The sequence below is a fragment of the Trachinotus anak genome, unplaced genomic scaffold (genome assembly GCF_046630095.1).
Source record: "Trachinotus anak isolate AG129_WGS33_773 ecotype Australia unplaced genomic scaffold, CSIRO_AGI_Tana_v1 ptg000019l, whole genome shotgun sequence".
In the NCBI taxonomy this organism is placed as follows: Eukaryota; Metazoa; Chordata; class Actinopteri; order Carangiformes; family Carangidae; genus Trachinotus; species Trachinotus anak.
Window position 1 is genome coordinate 29,408,815 of NW_027273870.1, and position 21,577 is coordinate 29,430,391.

Genomic DNA, 21,577 nt, shown 5'->3' on the forward strand with positions numbered 1-21,577 from the left:
CACAATAAAAACAACATTTCAAAAGAGAGTCTGACACCAATCTGTGTTGTAGGAGTTTGGTTTAATATTGTATTGAAAAATAAATTAACGAAAATAACTTTAAAATGCAACAGAAGACAGAAAGAAAAAAAACAAAAAAAACAAAACAAACAAAAAAAAAAAAAAACAGATTATAAACATTCTTTGCCAGCAGGGGGTGGAACTGCAGTGCTCATGTAAGATTAAATTTACAAATATATTTATAAAAGAGGAATTTATTAGACATATCCACAAATCACGAAAGCATTCCTTTACATCCAGTGAGCTGAATCTGGTCTACCACCCAACCGTTGTTCTTGCAGCTACAAAAAGGTCTAGAAAATTTATATTTATATATGTATATATTTCATACACATGCCGCATGTGTGGATGAAGCTGTAAAAAACTAAACTGTACAAAAACAAAAAGCACACAGTGGTGATGTTGTGGATGGAATGATGATTAAAGAAAGAAAAACATGATTCAGTAAAAACGCGATGACCTCTGACCCCCGAACTGAGGTCCGAGTTGGGAATGAACCTTTCATTCGTCCGATTTCACGGATTTTGGCTTTAAAAACTGAAACACTGACACCGTCTCCACAAAGTGATGCAACAGCTGAAATGAGTGAAAACGAGCGTCGACTCGACCTTTAGTGTTTTACTAAACGGCTTCTTGGTGCTTTAAAAACAGGAGGAGGTGGTTCAGTCCTTCAGATTTGTCAAGATGAAGGAGGAATGACAGAGGGAATAACACTCTAGTTAAACAATTACATATTATCTACAGGTGAAGTGAACAGAGACACTGGCAGTCAGATCAAGAGGACTGAGATCTTTTACACCAACTACCAGTTTAAATATGGAAATGTTTAGAAGCATGATGTCCCAAATGATCTTCCAAGATAACTAAAGGCCTAAGAACTAGTTCAACATTTGGTAAATTGGTGTATTTACTTTCTTTTTTGGAGATCAGAGGATCAAAATCAGTCTCATGTTTGTTTGGAGCGGGAGCTGTGGCGGAAGGATAGAAATTTGCTGTCACGAAACAGTTCCTAAACGCTGCCGACTCTGGTTCTGTACTTAACGCACAGACCTGAGTGAAATCCACCTGAACATCTCACTCTCAGAATCATGGTGTGGTTCATAAGATGTAAAACCTTTAAAATAAATGGAAAACACAAAAAGGAGGTAAATACTGAAAGTCAGGATCATTCTGAGGCTGATAATCTCAACAAAAGAAAATCATCAGGTTGTGATCTCATGATAAACTGGTCTATAATGAAGTATCAGTAACAGATGCCTCTGTGGGTCAGCACAACATCTGTCTGTAGGTTCGACACTTCCAACATGAATCCGGTTTCAGGGGAGTTTAGCTTCTTCTGTTTTCCCAGAGTCAGAAACTCACGGAAGGTTTGGAGCAGTAACCGTCTGCAGGTGGTTTTTCCACCCAGTGCACCGACGATGGACAGTGAAGTGTTAACATGTTGTGATATTTATCTGTGTCAGAATCCAATGACTGGTGGGGAGGTTTGTTTGTGAAATTTAAGTTGGGCCCAGTCAGCGTCAAGAGAGACCGATGCTAGTTCTTGAAGATGCAGAGTGAACATCCTGTTTGCCTCCAGTCTTCCATTATTATAATTATTATTATTATTATTGTTTTTATTCAGTTTTAAGAATTTGACCAGATTCACATAAGCTCAAAACTCTGAGGATTTAACTACACACTATTTCTACATCTGTTTTTAATTCAATATTTAAAACCTGAGCCACTTCCTGTTAACAGCAGTGTCAAAAACTAGTTTAAAATCAATGGCTATAAGAAAAGTGCTAATAAAAAATGATGCTAGGCTAACAGTCCGTGATTGGGTCACATAGATTTCCCTTCACAATCCTGAGGAATCAAAATGTTATTTTTGCTTCGTATCCAGCAGCGTCCGAGTATTTTTATTATCTCAGCCGTCGACTCTCCGCTCAGAGTTAGAGCTGAAATGATTAATCAGGAAATTGATGAGCAATTGCTTTGAAAAAAATCGATCAATTAGTTCTATTACATCCCACAAGACTGAAGTCCTGGCCTTAAGGTCATGTGATGACGACTGAAGTCACTTCACTGTCCAAAGCTTTGACAACAGTTAAGTCAATATTTAGCACAGATGTGTAGCTGAGAGTGAAATATTTCTTTGTTGTTCCTCTGAGGTTTGTGGTCATTTCAACAGTTGGAGGATTTAAGTGTCTGATCTTCTGACAGCCTCGGGTGTGTTTGTCTACTTTAACGTGGAGCAGCAGTTACTGTTCCTGTTTCATCAAGAGCCAGTCAGGCTGTTCAATAAACGTTCAAACTGCACAAAAGTGTAGAAACTCACCCATGAGTCTCTGAGTCTGGGTCAGAAAACCTTCCCTGAAACCATGTGTCAGCTGCAGTTTCCCGCCTGCGTTTGTCAGTCCGCTCAGTCTGAGAGCCTCTAAGAGTAAAGCTGTAAACTTTGGTTGTGACTCCTCCTCGTGACGCCGCCCGGCGACGGAGACAGACCTGACCGTGACGACAGGAGGGAGAGGAGGGAAACCACGAGGAGAGCAGTGAGGAGGGTCTGTGGTCATGCTCTTCATTCATACATTCACATAAATGGGAATCGCTAATGTCGGGTCATCATGCGACAGGTGAACACACACCTGGGATGACACTCAGTGATAGAATAATGGCCCCTCCCACCAATAAATACCTTAACCCCGCCCACTGACAAATAATAAAATACATCAAACTTCTCGATTCAGGTCTACAGCGAGTCGTTAAACCTACAGCCTGCACGGCGAGGAACCATCATCTACAGTCAGAGAACAGAAAATTATTTATACGTCTCAAACCGTCCTAAAAACCGAGCAGAGGGAAAAATAAACGTGACGCGTGCTGCTAGTTTTTCTTCTTGACGTTGTTGTTTGAGGCGAGCCGCGGTCGTGGCGCCGGGATCAGGCTTCCCAAGGGGACTCGACTCCGAGCCACCTCGAAGAGTTTGGAGAAAACCTGGAGGGAGAGAAAGAGGAGGAGGTGAGAGCAAAGCTGAACATCCTGGTTCGTCCACTTAAGTCCATCAAACAAAGAAAAGTACACAAACCACACCATTATTCCCACAGCTTTTCAAAATAAAATAAACCTGAAAAGATGCTCCTGACTTTATTAGCTCTGTGAATTTCTCACCTTCCGTGGAGTCCTCTGGAAGCAGGAGAGAGAAAATACAGAAGAAGGATTAGAGGAAGAGGAGGATGAAAGAGGACGGTGAAGGATGACACGACTGTGATCTGCTGAAGTGAGTCAGTGTTTGATGCAAACTGAAAGTTTGCTGTGGGTTTTTTTTGAAAAGTCAGGGGCGTCGGCTTTGTTCCACCTCACAGTTTTGTGAGCATGAACAGGAGAGAAAAGATCCTCATCTAAGACTCTCACCTGTTCCCAGAGGGTTTCAGCCACCTGGTCGATGACTCCTCCGACCTCACGAAACTCTCCAGAGTATTTGACGTAAGCCCAGACACAGAGCGCCGTCAGAGCCACGCCCATCACCAGGTTGCACAGCATGGCCACAGAGCTGATGCCCACGAAGCCGGTGACCAGCGACACCACGTACATGACGAACATGACGGCGAACAGTGTGGCGGGCGTCCGCGCGGCATAGAAGATGTTCTTGCCATCGTTGTGCTTGCTGAAGTTGGCGTAGGCCTCGTCGAGCTCCGCCTCCAGCTGCTCCTGGTAGCGCCGGCAGAAATCCTCGCCGCCCATCTTCTTGACGGAGCGGAAGTGCCGCACCGACGCCTGACGCAGCTCCACGTGACGACGCTCCAGCTCCGTTGGGGAAATGTAGGGTTTGTCTCCACCGCAGACCTGAGACCAGCAGATGTGAAGAGTTAACAGGACGAACACTGGAGCTGTGATATCCAGTGACAGCGACGCGTTACCTGCTCCATGCTTTTGTTGTATACGTCTTTGGCTCCTGCTACAGCTGCAAGGTTATTGGCTTCTGCTGTTGCCTGGGAAACAGACGACAGAACATGACTTTAACATAAAGAATAATCCAGGAACACAGAGTCCTGTCTGACCTGATGGATACGCTGTCAGTTCCATGGAAATTTAAACTGTCGTCTGGTCTGAAAGGAAACGTGATGAGCAGCGTTACCTGTTCAGACAGAACAGGATCACAGTGTCTGTGGGGACATGATACTGGCTTCCTGAAGGTGGGCAACATTAGCTGTGCTAGCATTAGCCTCCCTCCTTACCATGCAGGCTAACGTCTACTGAGCGTGCTCACATGTGCCAGTTTATTCTGACAACCTGTCACCTGTCTAACTCTCCACCTCACTTGTTTACATCATCCAGGTAAAAGCATGGAGAGAAACTCAATAATAAACATATGAACCATTCAACTCATCCTTGTGAAGGAAACCTGGACCCAACATCCAACATTTGGTTTCTCAGTCAGCCAATCAGAAGAGAGGCTCAGATCCTCTCTTCTGATTGGCTGACTGACCTGTTGTTACTGGAGCTCCAGAGAGAAGCCTGAGAGAGGAGATGTAAAACTACACTGAGATGGTTTTTGGTTCTTAAACCACAGATATATCTTCTGATGGAGATCAACTCTTCAGATAAACCACTGGAGAAGTGAAAATATGGAGCTTTAAACTTAACTTGTGTTATAGAGATTTAAACTCTGGAGATATAATCAGTCAGTCGTGTTTTTTCCTGTTGTTATTCTGCATTAAATGTCATGATATAAAGTGTCCAGTAAGTGGAGCTGTTTAACAGTGAGATGATCTGGAGCAGACTGAGTACAAGCTGAACTCACCTGCAGCATTGACTTGGGGTGAGGAAGCTCCTCTCCCTGGTAGATCTTCATATAGGCCTGAAAACACAACGACAGACAGAACTGAATGTGGAGAAAAACAACAATCAACCACAGTAAATTCTCCTTCTACAAACCACAAGACAAAAAAACCTTTCAGTTTAACCACCGTATAGAAGTGGCCTCTTTCTGACTGACGTGAGCTCAGTAAAGCCTCAAAATTTATGAGAACAACTCAAGGTCCCCTTACTAGCTTTTTCTAGGGCAGTGGTTCCCAACCTGTGGGGTGCAGCCCGTTGGTGGGCTGGTAACGAAGAAAAAAGATAAAATCTATTTTCTAAACAGAGCCACTCACAGAAACAAGAGATGTCAACCTGAACTCAGAGCTGACAGGAAAGAGAAGACAAAACAGCCTGATGAGAAAATATTTCTATCCCCTCACACATCCTATGACATTTCTTTCACACAGCATCTTTTCCTGTGTGTCACCATTCAGAGGCGTCGCTCTGACTGGCCCAGTAAACTGGATGAAGGCCACTGAAGCCACAGATTCTCTCTCACAGCACATGAACTCACTTTGAAGTATTGCAGCAGGTCTCTGCAGGTGATCTTGACTCCTCCGATCTCTTTCTCCACCAGGTTTTCTGGAGAGAGCAGCGTTGGGACCAGGTTCACCAGCTCCTTCTTAAAATCTTCATCGATGTCTGAGACACAAACCAACCATAGTCAGACAAAGTGATAAGTGACAATTTACTTTTTACTGATGTAAAACTACACTGGAGATGGTTTTTGGTTCTTAAAACCACAAATATATTTTCTTATGGAGATCAACACTTCAGATAAAACACAGAAGTTAAAATATGGGACCTTTAATGTACACTGTGCCTTTAGCTGTAGTAAAAATAGACGTGAGGTTTGGAAGAAATTCTTACTACAGAACAATCACTTAACCTTCAGTAAATCTTTGCAACTGGCAAGAAAAACCTCGATTGTTGACGTTTCCTTCACGGTGAAGTTCAAGCTTCAAGTTAATATCAGCTTCATTCTTACTATTCCAACAACTACATCATAAACGTTGTAGATTACAGTTTAATCATTTGCCATTAAAGGTCTAAGATATAGTTTAGAGGTCGAGCAGCTTCTCAGAGAGTTAAAGCCGTTTTATTGGCATTCTGTGAATGTCCAGCTTCCGAAAAACAACATTCATGGTGTTTTAACAGTTACTCGACCGGACTGTTTAAACCAAGCAGGACGCTGTAGCACAGAGGCAGCTACAGACTGCACCGTTCTGTGAGGTCTGCTGTGTGTGATAATGAGTGACGTCTGGATTGAAAACAGTGAGACCAACCTTTAAGCTTTAATTTATGAGCCTGCAGCTCTGTAAAGATGTTTAATCAGTGTTTACAACCTCGATTCAAAGTCTGGTTTCACTGGAATGTTCAGTTCATTTTCCTGGCAGTGCTCCTGGAGTACAGATCACTGTCACTGTGGTGCACTGTTCGTTTTCACTGGTGAAAGTGAACTGAATGTGAAATAAACACGAGAACAAAGGAAATAAAACAGGAAGGAAAATAAACATCTAGACAAGTGAGATTTTAAAATGGAGCTGAATCATTTTTTCTATTTGTTGTGAAGCCTACAACACAACCTCTCATCCCTCCATTCAGCACCAGTTCAGAGAAGAGAACAGCTGACTGACAGCAGCACTTTGGACATGTGGACAGATGATGACTGCTGAACTGGTTCTTAGTATCATGGGTGAGTGGGAGCTGAGAGTGTGAGTCGTTTGCACTGAATGAGACAGTACGTTATGTAAAACAGCAGATAACCTTCATGTGAAGCCTGGTTAAATACAACCAGGATCAGTTTCACACTCAGGGACTGTGTGGCTGTGTCTCATGTCGGGTCGGGTCCAGATTTGATCTAGAAGTAATTGCAGGTAAGAGGTCAGATCTAGTACCAAACTTTGCTGGTGCAGGTTTGCAAGTCTGGACCTGTGCAGGCTGGTTGTTGGGACTGGTTAACTAGCTGCTGTGCGTGTGGGACTTGTTGGCCCGTGTCGGTGCTGTACCTCTGAGCCGGCCATCGAACTGCGGGTTAGTGGCTACCCTGAGGCCGGGGTGAGGCAGCAGGAAGCAGCCGATGTTGGAGAAACAGGAGTGGATGTGTTTTCTGACATTCTGCAGCTCCTCGTGTTGGTTCTGCTTCACCTGAACACAGACGTGAACACATTAACACCATTCAGCCAAAGGTTAGAAGAGAAAAAAAAACAAGTTGTGAGTGGTTGAATATATAAGACCAGCAGTGTCGCTCCTGCTTCCTGAGCTTAACAGGTCCTGGTCTCTCTGTTTCTCTCTGTGTGTGGTGAAGCTGTGATGTTCAAACTAGAGAAAAAGGCTGAGCGGTGAAACTCGCCTGCAGCCGTTTCTCCAGGAAGCTCTGTCCTCCCTCCAGACCGTACTGGTGCTCGTAGGGGTAACTCCAGTCTCTGATCAGGAACATCAGCGTCTGAGGAGCGAGATAAACATTCAGCTTATTGCTTATTGATCAGTGAGGATTTCTGACACAACTTCACTGCTGAAGGACATGGAGAAGAGAAGGTCTGATGTGGTCAAAACTCCAGCTACACTTGACAGAATGACGACCAGCTTTAGTCAACTGTTTTTGTGGCTCAGCTGCTGAAGCTGAAAAGTTCTTTATGCTGCAGCTGGAACTTTGATCAGAGTCAAGAAGATTCAAGGAAAAGTAGCTAAGGATTTAACACCAGTGTTGTCCACTTCTTACGGTGTTAGTTTTCTATTTCACGCAAATAATAATTACAAAAACTTAGATAATTAACCGTGTCTTTCAAACTGCTCAATTAAGAATTTATTGTGAACTGATATTTGTATGAATTAAACAAAAAGAGTGACGTGACAAAGCTTATTAAACTAAATATTTCCTGGAAAGATTTCAGTCTCATTTAGTCATTGGTGGACAGAAGCTCAAACCTCCAGGAGACCATGTTCGCAGCTCGTACCTGAAAAGGTTTCTCGTAGACCTCCTCCATGGCCAGCCGTCCGTACTCAGTGAAGAGCTGAGGAGGACACAAGCACTCTGTTTAAAAACCAACCAAACATCAACATTCATGAGAACTCGATTAGCACAGGAACTAATGCGTGCACATGTGACTGTTAGAGTGATCCAGCTTTATCCGGTCTGGGAAAGCTTTTCCATTTCCTGCTCTGAACACTCAGCGTCTCTTCACTGCAGCAGCAAGAGATAAAAGTCTTTTTTGCTCGGAATTTAAAAAAAAAAAAAAAAAAGGATGTTTGTTGCCACGTTCAGGCTGATACTGTTTTAAATCTTTCCAGGGAACCCCACTCAAAGTTTTACCTCAGACCCTGACTGCCTGATTGACAGGTGATCTGACACCCAGAGATTAGCAGCTGGGCCCAAAGATGGAAAAAACTTTTGAGCATGTTTTGAGCTGCTTTCTGCCTCATATGGCCGAGTTTGACTCGGCAGTTAATCCTGAGCCCAGATCATCATAAAACACCTGATATGGATCGTTTCACTCACATCTTCAGAAGAAAACGTTCTTAAAAACAGAAACACTGCTGTGTATCTGTTGGATCAGAAATCAGCAGTCAGACCATGAAAATGGTTCTGCTGTTTAACACGAGGGGGAAGGACAATTTATCTGGAGTAACAGCCATGTTTAACACAGTTTGCTTTGATAGAGGGGTTTATTCCATTTCATCAATGAGTTTGAATGGATCAGCTCTTTCTTGACTTAGACCCCAATAATAACCACACCTAACCTTTAACTAACCACATCCACCTCTAACCTTTAGGTTACATTTACTTCTCCAGGATTATACATAAACATTTTGAATTCTGTGTCAACGCCACCTTCATGTTTGGTGAGCTGAGTGCTTCAGTCAGTAGCTCTGAGGGAATCCATAACTCGGAGTCAGTCGCCCTTAAAACCAGCGAGGAACAAACCATCTCGTGGGTCTTTTCAGCAGCTGGTTGTGATCCAGCAGAGTGAATAAAATAAGCAGCTGCTTACGGCCTCAGGACGCATCTGAGAGGTTAACACGCTTCTGATATGATTAAGTTAACATCTAAGCAAAATAACAAGATAATGTTAAAATGTCTGATTTAACTCCAAACTACACTCAGTAAATTTTTCTGGCATTATGAACATTACAGCTCATGGGGGCGCTAGAGAGGCCACAGACTAGTACCCGTTTGACACCAAAATTAACGGGAGTATGTGTCTTTTTTTAATGTGGGTAAACACACAAAAAAAAAAAAAAAAAAAAAAAAAAAAAAAAAAAAACGGCAGACACACTGCCAAGAGTTTGCTGAAGAGGATACACACAACTGCAGAAACAGTGAGCTGCTAGCTGTTGTGAGGTCTGATGAACGGATCCATCACGTCTCATCCCCGGGCTGTTGCTCCCTGTCAGTGTCAGAGCCTCCATGTGAGACGCTCACATCAGTGATTGTGTATTTTTAAAAAGTGTTTTTAAAACTTATTTCAGGTGTTTCTGGTGTAAAAGGTGACAGGTGTGTTTACAGTGTGCGATCTGGAAGACGTGACGACATAGAAAAGGTGTGAAAATGAGCATGATCACCCAGGTGTTGTGTTTACATCAATGCTGATCAAAGCCAGAGCTGGTAAATACCTGTGACTACTGCAGAGTCATGTGATCTGGGTTTGAATGTCGATTGTACCCTTTTCCATTTCTGGCAAAAGTCTGATGTTAGCGGGTCTTAGCAGGCCTTAGCATTAGCTTGTTGGAGCATATTTGACTGAGGGCCACATAAGCCTGAGTAAGTTGTTGAGCAGAGTAATGACTAAAACCGTCCTGCAGGCCAACACTGACCTGGAGGTGCTGAAGGTCATCTTCCTGGACGTTCTGGGACAGGTTGTATACCTGAAACACAACAAACCAAGACCTCAACCTGTTAGTGACCCAGGACCATCACAACAAGGCTTTTATCCCTTAAAGCCTCAATAACACTGGACTCCAACTCCAATCTGAGCTAATTTCCCTAATTAACAAAAGCCAATTATGGTGTGTGAACTGAGCACACATTAGGAGTAAACAGTCAGCTGACCTGGACAGAGCTGGTCATGGTGCTCAGGGCGAACAGTGTGGCACAGTCTTTGATGGTAGACTGGCTGTCAAACGCCCCCTGTGTGTCGATTAGTAGAACTGCAACCTGCAGGAACAGCAGCACACGTTCATTTCATTCTAACATCGTTTTTTGTTGTTTTTTTTTTGTTTTTTGTTTTTTTTTTTAAAACGAGGAGACACACTCTGCTGGGAATGCAGCCGTCATGCCAGACTGTCAACTGACCTTGCAGCCGTCTGGTTTCTCCACCACGAACACCTCGCTCCAGGCCAGGATGCCCGTGGTCTCCCTCTCGCAGCCGCCTCGCCAGGTGAAACCCGTCAAAGGCTCGTCCTCGCTGCCAATCCACGAATCGGACTAGAGGAAGACAAGAGGGGGATGGAGAGCTTACAACACTGTTCCTGTTCAAGTTTAATGTTAGAAGACCAAATTCTTCAATGTATAAATGGCATCTGAAACGTATGAAGCCCGTTTTGAAAAGAACCCATCTTTGGATACAGCACATTTTACATTACAGCATCAATACATGTTGTGATAGAATAATAAATTTTCTGCAAAACTGTATGGATATAATGTTAGATCTTTAATTTTCTGAATGAACAGTCAATAAAATACCAAATAAATCAAAGTAATTTGCCACACTGATGCAGAGAAAGGCTGTTTCTATGGTATAAATCAGAAAAATCAGTCAGCACATGAATGTCGATCTTCTCTATACAGTGTTGTCCACCCTCATGACTGCAGTTAATCATCTATAACACAACCATGTATAGAATGTAGTATGGTCCTTGCTGCACAGTCAGAATCAGAATCAGAATCAGAATCAGAATCAGTTTTATTGCCAAGTATGCTTTCACATACAAGGAATTTTTTCTGGTGATTGGTGCAATTGATCAGCAACAGTGGGGCTCTCTAGCCTTGTTGATGAGGCTAATAGCAGATGGGAAGAAGCTATTTTTGTGGCGAGAGGTTTTGGTCCTGAAGGACCGCAGCCTCCTGCCAGAGGGGAGTGTCTCAAAGAGTTTGTGTCCAGGGTGGGAGGAGTCAGCTACAATCTTCCCTGCACGCCTCAGAGTCCTTGAGGCGTACAGGTCCTGGAGGGACGGAAGATTGCAGCCAATCACCTTCTCAGCAGAGTGGATGATACGCTGCAGTCTGTTATTGTCCCTCTCCGTGGCAGCAGCGTACCAGATGGTGATGGAGGAGGTGAGGATGGACTCAATGATGGAGGTGTAGAAGTTCACCATCATAGTCCTTGGCAGGTTGAACTTCTTCAATTGCCTCAGGAAATACATCCTCTGCTGAGCTTTTTTGATGAGGGAGCTGATGTTTAGCTCCCATTTGAGATCCTGTGTGATGGTGGTTCCCAAGAAGCGAAAATGCTCCACGGTAGCCACGGGGGAGTCACACAGGGAGATGGGGGTGGGTGGGGCTGGGCTCTTCCTGAAGTCCACTATCATTTCCACTGTCTTCAGAGCGTTTAGCTCTAGGTTGTTCTGCCTGCACCAGGTCACCAGACGCTCAGTCTCCCACCTGTAGGCAGACTCATCGCCATCAGAGATGAGTCCAATGAGAGTGGTGTCGTCTGCAAACTTCAGGAGCTTGACAGACTGATGGCTGGAGGTGCAGGTGTTGGTGTACAGGGAGAAGAGCAGAGGAGAAAGAACGCAGCCTTGTGGGGATCCAGTGCTGATGGTCTGGGAGTCAGACACGTGCTTTCCTAGCTTCACGTGCTGCCTCCTGTCAGACAGGAAGTCGGTGATCCACCTGCAGGTGGAGTCAGGCACGCTCAGCTGGGAGAGCTTGTCCTGCAGCAGAGCCGGGATGATGGTGTTGAAGGCAGAGCTGAAGTCCACAAACAGGATCCTGGCATAGGTCCCTGAGGAGTCCAGGTGCTGGAGGATGAAGTGGAGAGCCATGTTGACGGCGTCGTCTACAGACCTGTTGGCTCTGTAGGCGAACTGCAGGGGGTCCAGGAGTGGGTCAGTGATGGATTTGAGATGGGACAGGACAAGACGCTCAAATGATTTCATGACCACAGAGGTCAGGGCAATGGGTCTATAGTCATTTAGTCCTGTGGGCCTTGGTTTTTTGGGGACAGGGATGATGGTGGAGGATTTGAAGCAGGCTGGCACGTGGCAGGTCTCCAGTGAGGTGTTGAAGATGTCCGTGAACACTGGAGACAGCTGATCAGCACAGTGCTTCAGGGATGATGGAGAGACAGAGTCAGGACCGGCTGCTTTGCGGGGGTTCTGCTTCTTAAAAAGCCTGTTGACATCTCTCTCCAGGATAGAGAGAGACGTTCCTTTGGTAGGGGAGGAGGGGGGTTCTGATGTGGCTCTGATGTGGAGGTTAGTGTCAGGCTTGTCCCACTGTCTTTCAAAGCGGCAGTAGAACTCATTCAGATCGTTGGCCAGACGGAAGTCATTAATGGAGTGGGGGGGTTTAGTTTTGCAGTTTGTAGTTTCAGTCTGATCAGATTTTCCAATCTCACTCTGTGGGACCTGTGAACAACCCCACCATGACCTGGTCTGTGTGGGCGGGGCTTATTCTATGCATACAGCTGGCCTTTATGTGTGGAATAAACAGCAGAGAGCTGTGCAGAGGCCCAACCACAGAGCCCACATTGTGGCAGCCTAAAATCCTCTTTACAGCATGATGAAACCCCCCAGAATGTTCCTCAGCGCTTACTGTAGATTAACATGGGCAAAGGTCGAGTTACAGATCCACACATACATACAAACACAGCTCAGAGTTTCAAACAGAAAAACTTTACTGGAGTCATTTCCTGCTGCAGCAGCAGACAGCTGCACTGAAACAGTGAAAACTGTCACCCAGCGGTGACGTTTAGATCTTTAAGGGGAACGAATAAGGAAGATTCCATGTTGTGCTGAAAAACCTCTACCACTGCTGTGCTTATGAAATCCAAAGGATAAATAATATTATCAATAAAACACAAAATTATGTCACCTCTACATCAGCAGGTGGAGTTTGCTCAGTTTACAGAGATTGATTTGTTGATGTGACAGCTCAGTGACTGTTATTTCATCTACATTTTATGACTTTGTTTTGTCAAATTTCCGAGTTGAACAATAACCTTTCGTGTTCAACTTCAGAAGAACAGATTCACATGTTTTTGTCTGAGTTCCACACTCACATGTATGTCAGGACAAGTTGATTCCTCCAGTTCACACTGGGCATGAAGTGATACTGTACTCTACGAGACACAGGGCAAAATCCACTATTCTCATTGTGTGGAAAACAACTTCTCAAGTTCAGCTGAAGTTAATATTCAACAGCCTGATGAGGACAAGTTAACTGAGTATTTTCTGGGCATTTCATGCCTTTTATTAGAGAGCTGGGCAAGAGAGTTGAGGAGCTGGAGATGGTTAAAGACAGGCTTTGAAACATTTTTTTGATCTCCAAAAATGTGCATGATTATGTGTATTTTCATGCGCAAACAGATGGAGATGCAGTCAAATGTTTTTTAAAAAGGTATTTTTCATATTTTTACTTCTCCAGTGTTTTATCTGAAGTGTTGATCTCCATCAGAAGACATATTTGTGGTTTTTAGAACCAAAAACCATCTCAGTGTAGTTTTACATCTCCTCTCTCAGGCTTCTCTCTGGAGCTCTAGTAACAACAGGTCAGTCAGCCAATCAGAGGAGAGGATCTGAGCCTCTCTGCTGATTGGCTGACTGTTTTCTGAGTGATCGAATAAATATATAACAGATTTCAGGTAAACACTCAGAGAAACCAAATCCTGCAAGGTTGGATGGTGAGTCCAGGTGGGCGAGGCTTGGGGCGTGGTTGAGGGTGGTGACTGGTTTGTTGTGACATCACAAAGTTGCAGAAGTCCTGACGGCTGGTTTTAAGGCTCAGTCTCTGAATACACGCTGTGTGTATTTTTCTCTGTGGACTGAGGCTTTGATACTTTCACAGTATTAATAGACCTGCTTTATAATCACAAACACATGGACATCTACCTTTAGACTGGATGGAGCTTTAAATTAATTCATATGACTGTCCAGCATCAATGGAGACCTGTTCTCTTGAGTGTTCTACAGTTAAACACAGCTTCAGGTGACGGTGTACCTGTTTGTACATGTAGCGCAGCATGAAGTCCAGCAGGAAGGACTTGCCCTTGCGGAAAGCTCCGGCCACAGAGACGACGACCACGTGGAGGTCCTGCACCTCGTCCTGCAGCAGCAGCCTCTCCAGCGCCTCCTCCTGAAGCGTGAAAGAGTGCTCGTCCTCGTTTGCCGTCACGATCTGCACCGGCCTGGCCACGCCCACTTCCTCCTCCTCCTCCAGCAGGTCATCCTCCTCCTCCTCACACCTCATCTGGGAGGTTTCTGACTTAAACCTGTGACCACCTGAGAGGGAAAGGTGACGAGAAGCTGATTGACCACAGCTGATTGGACAAAGCGTTGGGCTGACATTTAAAAACACTGTGGCCATGTCAAATTGCGTTATCTACATCATCTTGTTTTACTACTAGTAACAGGAAGTGACATCTTTAACAAGGTTAATCACACCCACTGTGAGCCACTGCTACAACAGCCTAACATCTTGTCATATTATCATTTGTTTACCTGAACAATGCAGCATTGGGTTTGAAGTGACACTAACAAAGATGCTAGCAAAGTAAAAAGTTCCATTGGTGACCATTTAGCCAGTGTTTGACAAACTCTCATTCATTGTACTGACCCCAGCTTGACCCCATTTATTATTATCCAACTAACACACATAAATACAGCAGCAACAGTGAGTCATGTACATTTAAAGTTTAATGTAACTTAGATTCTTTAGTTTAAATGATCCAACCTACAGCAGGTGACATCAGGGTGCGTTCACAGCCTTGCCAAACAACTTTTAGCAGCCAATTCAAAATCCTGTGGTCCATAAACTAACCTACCATTTGAACGTTAACATGATCCTGAACATAACTGCTCCTGAAAACACGAGAATGTTGGAATCATTTTCCAAGACGACACAATATTTTCCAGGACATTTTACTTTTTCTGTCATTTCTGTCATGTGTTGTCCATGAATGGAGAACTTGTCGACTGTTCTCCAGGTTTTCCAGGACATGTGGGAACCCTGGTCCTTATCTCCAGTCTGACTGCAGTGGTGAAGGCCAGGTTCGCCCACAGGGATCAATAAACTCTGATGTAGAGAAGAGAACAGCGGCTGCTGGACTGAGAAAAGTTTCCTGACTTCCTCCAGTGAGTGAAGCATCTCAGGAGCTCAGCCAAGAGGAAAGCTGAGGGGAATCACTGCTATTATGGGATGGCAGGGCCGGCTGGAGGTTTACAGTAAACAGACAGAGCCCTCAGTCAGTGTTGTTCTCCAGAGTCAGTTTTAACCTGTGGACTGATAATGCTTTCAGCTCTCCTTTTATGGCAGCAGCTACACTTCACTGATCTGCAGCTCTGTTTCTCTGCACCAGGATACTTCAGAGACATGTCTGACTCTTTTTGGATGCTTCTCTCCTCATCTGACAGCCCAGAGCTGGTTTTATCATCTCTGCCAAACAACCCACAAAGATTTGTGGGGAATGATGAAGTCACTGTGCCCAAGTTTCGGAGATTGAGCCTGTGACCTTATGGTTTCGTCACGACACTCACTCAGACGCCGTCATGTGATTCCACAGCTAACCCAGCAGCCTGAGGCCTCATGGGAAGATGCACAGCGTCTTCATTCAGGTCAGTGTTAAAGCTGGTCCGGCCATGTGAGAGCTCTGCAGGCAGCGACACTGAACTGCCTCCTTCACATTCATCACAAAACTCACTGTTTGTTACATGTGCAGCAGGGGTTCTATTTGGTTGTGTTGTTGTTTGGGTTTTGTTTTGTTTTTTTTAAATTGCTGCACATTTTCTCATGTGTTGCCTGAATTTTGTCTTTCAATGTGCTATATAAATAAAACTGCCATTGATTAAATCGTACACCATCCCACAGTCACATGATCCAGGGGGAGGTGATAATAACACAGGGTGAAATTAAAGCCCGTTTTGGGCCGATGATGAGTGCTTTAACTGAGGCTTTTGAGGAGACCAGTGATCCGCTTTAAATCAGTGTCCCAGTGTTCTCTCTGTTCTGCACATGAGCTGCCTGAGGGAAAATACTGAACCAGTGCAAACCAGAAAAGCAGAGTAAAGATCAAACTATTAGTCAATAAGCAAACAAGCAAAATCAGTTATTTATCAAGCAAAAACATTAAAACATGATCTTCTTCAAGCTTCTCCAATGTGACAATGTGTGGCTTTTCTGATTTACCTTGTTGTAAACTGATTCTGGGTTGTGGACAATGGGTCATGGTTAAAAAAAAAAAAAAAAAAAAAAAAAAAAAAATTAAAACAAAATTTGAAGACATCACCATGAACTCTTGGAACTCTCAACAGGTATTTTCAGAAACTTTACAGATTAGACAATGGATTAATTACTCAATGATTATTGATGATTTTATTTCATTTAAAATTCTTTATGGCCTCTTAAAATACTCAACTGTTATTGATTTGTTGGGCATCACAAGTTTCATTTGAACAGTAATTTTACAGTTGGATCATGTAGCAGGACACTTTTGTGGCTTTATTGAAATCAGTGCAGGAGAAACATGACATATTCCCCAGAGCACGAGTCTGTTTAACGACTGTATTAATACGGACAAGTGCAACTCTGACACGCACCGTATTTCTCTGCAGATCAACTGTTTGAGACGGAGCTAAGCGTAGGTGCGCGTAGGAATACGGTAGTTCAGCGGGTTAAAAAATGTAGCGCCCCAGCAAAGGACTGTTTGACGGCAGATAAACTCTGAAAATATTAAAAATAAAAAACACTTCAATTGATATTAGCTTTTTCTCTCATCACTCAGCTTCTGTTCATGGTGTTCTAAGTGCATTTTATATTAATACTGATGAAGAGTCCAGATAAGCTGCCTCATATGATTCACTATTCAGTGTTAAGTTTGATGCAACATCAACATTACAGCAGTTACTACTGTGCTGTGTGAGCGAGAAGATTAGACACCGTCACATCGCACTGATAAGGAGGTAAAAAAATGTTACAATATCACAGATGTTGCTTCAACAACAACAAAAAGTTTTTTGTGTTTTTAAATGTTTTTTCTTAAAAACAATCACCAGAGTTTTCACATCTGAAAACACTGGACTAGTGCAGATGAGGAAAACTGAAATTAAGTCTAACTGAAGTCAGCAAATTCAAAAAGACTTTTTTGTCCTGTATCTGCCTGTGATCACTCATTTAAAAAACCAATGTAGCTAATCAGGAGTACAGCTGTTGCTGTCATAAAGTTGCATTTATGTCAATTTTTTCAGATGACTTCTGGTCATAAAATGATTTCATTTTATGTTCATGGGCTGCAAACAAATCAGTTTTATATTCTCACTCAGTTGCCGACAGCTACATCACAGAACAGCAGATACAGAGGGGAGGAGGGGACAGAGCAGAGGTTAAACCAGACTGTCTGTCTCACTGCTCAACACATGTGGGCTGTGATAAAGGAGGACGGATTTAGTCGTTCTCCTGTTGTTTGGGTGTTTCATTGTGGAAGGAGACCTTTGGCAAAAACAACCCAACAACAAAGACTTTGCTCCCACAGTTGATAATGAACTGGGTGGATCAGTGGATCATCTGGTGATGTCTGTTGACTCCTTGCCACAGTGACACCTCAGTGAGCTTCTTGCATTATTACTTCACTAACACGACAGCAGCAGTGAATAAGTACATTTTCCTGCTTATCTAACAGGTCAAGTTCGCCGGCGGATTCCTGTATTCTCATTTTAAACAGTGACTTCCTCATAGCAAAACTCTCCTCTTTGGTCAAAGCAGTCCCTGTATCATTACACTCATCTGCAGAGCAGAGGAATCTGGTTTGGGCTCTGCTCAAATGTGTGTGCATCCTGTTCAACACTCAGACACTTAATAACAGTCTGGTCCGGCTGCATTCACAACAGACTGGCATGCTCGCAGCACTGCTGACCTACATGGTCTGGGGTCATGTGTTAGAACTCAGGAGGCACTCACAAGTAGGGCAAGGGGTATAAATGACATGATGAAAGCATAGGAGCACAGAACTAAAGGTTTTAAAGCTCAAGAGTGAGCAACACCTCTCACAACTTTAACAAAGCAAACAGGAATAGCAGAATAACCAACTTAGTACAGTCTCAGATATATCTGACTCTTTTTACTGAGAACCCCCCCCCCGCCCTCCAAACACTGCATCTCCAGCCAGTCCTATACACAAGTATCCTTGTGTAAGAAAAAGCAGACAAAACTCCATTCCAAAATCTGCTAATTTAACGTTTATATGCTTCTTTTAAAAAAAAGCAAGCACTTATCTAATCAGCGTACTACAAAAAAATTATCATGCCTCAAGAATTTTCTTATGAATTCAGCATACAAACCCAGATCCATAAGCATCAGTCAGTATCTAGAGGCAATTCTTCAAAATGTGAATTTAGAATGAGAGGATAACTATACCAGTACAACCGCATGTGGAGCACATGACCACTGATGCCTCCATTTTTGCCCCAGTTTGGTCTTGGCACATAGTGTGCAGCTCTCCACTCATCGGGTCACTGGATGTCTGTCCAGCTGCAACAACACCAGCAGCACCAGCTTCTTTCAGCCCGAACATTCACATTTACTGTTAGACCAGGGAAACTTCATGGGCCTGCGGTCAACAGCTCTGATGGCTCAGCGCTGCTTGCTGGGGCTTGTCAGACATATTCCAGCCCTGACTGTAATCCAGTTGATAACATTTCATGTTGTAATGTTGACTAAGCACAGCAAGCTAGAGGTTTCATCATCAGGGAGCCTGGAAGCAAATTTCCCATCAGGTTTCAGCTGGCAGCTAGCTGACAGAAACTAACCCACCTCAAACCTAGCAGCTCTAGAGAGATCACCACTTACTTACAACAGATAGAAAGGGCGGGTTGAGTGCTACTGTAACATTATAATTTGGAGTTAGTTGGACGACTATCAGCTTATGACTGCCCCAAAACACTGTGCTGTTCCCTCGGGAATGAAGAGATATTACAAGCCAAGCCCCATTTTAAAAAAAAACTATATTTAACGTTACCACGCGTTTTGGAAAAAACACACACAACAACCACAAAGGTCAACAACGCGTCTAAAGCCCTGAGAGAGCGTCGCTGACTCGGATACAAACACACTCCCGTGTCTGGTACTGCATGCCAAAATACAGAGGAAAACACAACAAAAATCACAACTGACTCGACTGTTTTTCCTACCGTCGACACGGCCACGGTTAAAAACCAGCCTTAACGCCTGCTTTGCTGGGAATTAGCTGTATAGTGGGCAAAATGAAAAGCAGAGACTATAACTCAGACGTTGAAGATTTCTGGGGTAGACTTATGAATCTCAGCAGGAAAAGAAAGTTGGCTTAACGGGCTCACTTTCCAAACGGCTCGTTCTGAGCGCCATTTGCGTCAGGCATAAGCCGGTGTCCGGTTCCGTTTGACGAGCCCAGTATCCACCGCAGGGCGTGTTAGCCTGGCTGAAATTATTCAGCCGCCGAGGTTAGCTCGCTCACTGGCACCAGTTAACTGTTGGCAGTTTAACAGCTGTTTGACACAACAGGACAATAAAGAATTGGCCCGGAGAGGCTAGCAGTTGTTAGCAGACCGCTAACAACAAATACACATTCATCTGCAGGTGAGGAGCTCAACAACACGCCACCCACGGCGGGAACAAGTCCGTGTCGGTGGAAACACGACCCACGGTCACTGTCACGGTGCCGTGTCTGGTGTTTTCAGTGATATTTTACCGCTCAGACACAGCGGGATGCGATTCGACAGAAGATGCGATTATTCGACGGAGCGAAGCCGCCTGCGGTGTCCTCCGTGAAACACCCCGCCGTGGAGACCACACACCCGGACGGGCCCCGCCGTCATCTGCCGCTCCGATAACATCATTCAACCCTCAATATGCGTTAACCTACCCTCATTGAAGATGCTGTTCTTGTGGTTCCGCTGCTTCAACCTGCTCTCCTCCGCCGCCATCTTTCTTGACCTGCTGGTAGCAGCAGAGCGCGCTGACGTCACAGGAGCTGTGGCGGGGTCCTAAATACGGAGCCGAGGCCCCGCCCCTGCTTAGCTAGCTGTTAGCATCCAGAGCTAACCTCAATCTAAAACTGTTTATCTGCAGGTCTTTAAACGCTTAAAAATTCTACTTCGTTCACATTAAGACTCAGGGGACATAAAAAAGTCTGAAGTTTCATGTAAAGGTCTTGATTTTTAATAACTTTTGGCTGTCATTGTACAGATGTTAGGAAATCATCAAGTCACAGTGTCAGTTTCAGCAAAATAAACAAATTACTACAACATTACTTAAATTGGTTAATCCATCCATCGATATTCCGCCGTTTATCTGGATCTATATAGTTTATGGATCTAGTATTATGCTGCATTCACGTGCTCCTCAAAGGGTCCTGTTTCCCCCGCTGAGAGGTCATTCTTCCAACTTCAGTGTGTTCATGTGCATTTTAGTGTGGAAACAACATGGATGCTGTAAAGAATATGTGTTGTACTTCAGAGTGTTAAAACAACACATCGCCAGCTGTTTCCAGTGTTTGTGTTACAGCGTTCCTAAATAACTTTTCCAACTGTAGGTCTCCCCACAGCAACCAACGGTTACAACCCAATACCGTATTAGAAATGAAATGTTATCAAAAATTGATGCTAAATGTGAAAGCTAGTCATGTACCAAAATTTTCAGCAGCTGTCTGAGTTGTTTTTCCAATTTGAGGGGGCATTTGCATTTTCCCAATTATTCCAACACCACATGAGTGCGGGTTAAAAGATGAAGCATAAACAAGTAAAAGGCCCCGAACCCCACATACTTAAGTCTCTTTGTGCTGGTTTTGCCTCTGTGACTGTCAAACAAGAAATATCAACAGCCTCTGGCCCAGGGCCCCCCTGACCCCTCAGGCCCCAGGGCCTCCGCCCCATAGGCCTGTTCAATAATCCATCCATGAGTCCAGGTCATGTTATTTGATTACTTATATTTCTAGGAAATATTGTTATATAAAGCTTGGAAGTGCTGACGAATTTATGACAGAAGTGTAAATAAATTCATGCATTTAATTTAATAATTGTATATCTCATTATTGTCTTCTGTCATCCTTCGACTACCATGACTGTGAAAAGGACATTGAACTGCACTGTGTGTTGTACTAAAAAGGCCTTTAAAAATCTTATATTTCATTTGTTGAACACTATAGAAATGTTGTTAACATGATATTGAATTTTCTGAAAATATAAGATAAATAATTTTAATATAAGATAAGTGCACATTCACTGCCCCACTGCCGCTGGCTAATGGACAAAGTTAGATGCGTTTCCGATTTGTTGTTGATTGTGAACAGCAGGATTTTAACATCTTCTGTAAAACATGGGATTAAATGGATGTAAGATCCAAACTAGACCCAATTCATCCTGAATGTCAGAACTTGTTTTTGAGACCTTGTGACTTTTCTGTAGAAAATGGATTTGAGTGGAGACAGTCAGCTGAGTCCCTGGATGATGTCGGTCAGGAGAAAAGGTCCCGTCTTTGTTACTCCAG

The 21,577-nt window shown here is 43.8% G+C and overlaps 1 protein-coding gene across 2 annotated transcripts; it reads right to left on the reverse strand.

Annotated features, from left to right (window-relative positions):
• Positions 1–42: 42 nt before the first annotated feature.
• On the reverse strand, positions 43–20,092 carry LOC139635735 (atlastin-2-like). 2 transcript variants are annotated; one of them, XM_071503143.1, is made up of 14 exons: positions 19,956–20,092; positions 14,066–14,346; positions 10,196–10,327; positions 9,953–10,057; positions 9,718–9,768; positions 7,860–7,916; positions 7,256–7,348; positions 6,912–7,050; positions 5,417–5,544; positions 4,844–4,900; positions 3,960–4,031; positions 3,454–3,885; positions 3,211–3,225; positions 43–3,036 (listed from the first exon to the last, which is right to left on the reverse strand). In XM_071503143.1, exons 1-14 carry the CDS (start codon positions 20,014–20,016, stop codon positions 2,926–2,928), a joined length of 1,734 nt encoding a protein of 577 aa, XP_071359244.1. In that variant the 5' UTR covers positions 20,017–20,092; the 3' UTR covers positions 43–2,925. The 2 variants fall into 2 exon arrangements, with proteins under 2 accessions (XP_071359244.1, XP_071359245.1); XM_071503144.1 differs by lacking the exon at positions 3,211–3,225.
• Between the last annotated feature and the right edge of the window lie 1,485 nt (positions 20,093–21,577).

What these genes read in the sequence shown, in the direction of transcription:
- LOC139635735 (XM_071503143.1), bottom strand. Translation starts at nt 20,016, where the DNA reads ATGGCGGCGGAGGAGAGCAGGTTGAAGCAGCGGAACCACAAGAACAGC. An exon ending in CCATGACCAGCTCTGTCCAG is followed by an intron (nt 9,769 to 9,952) that starts GTCAGCTGACTG and finishes GTTGTGTTTCAG; the next exon opens with GTATACAACCTGTCCCAGAA. An exon ending in ACCTGCTGCAATACTTCAAA is followed by an intron (nt 4,901 to 5,416) that starts GTGAGTTCATGT and finishes TTGTGTTTTCAG; the next exon opens with GCCTATATGAAGATCTACCA.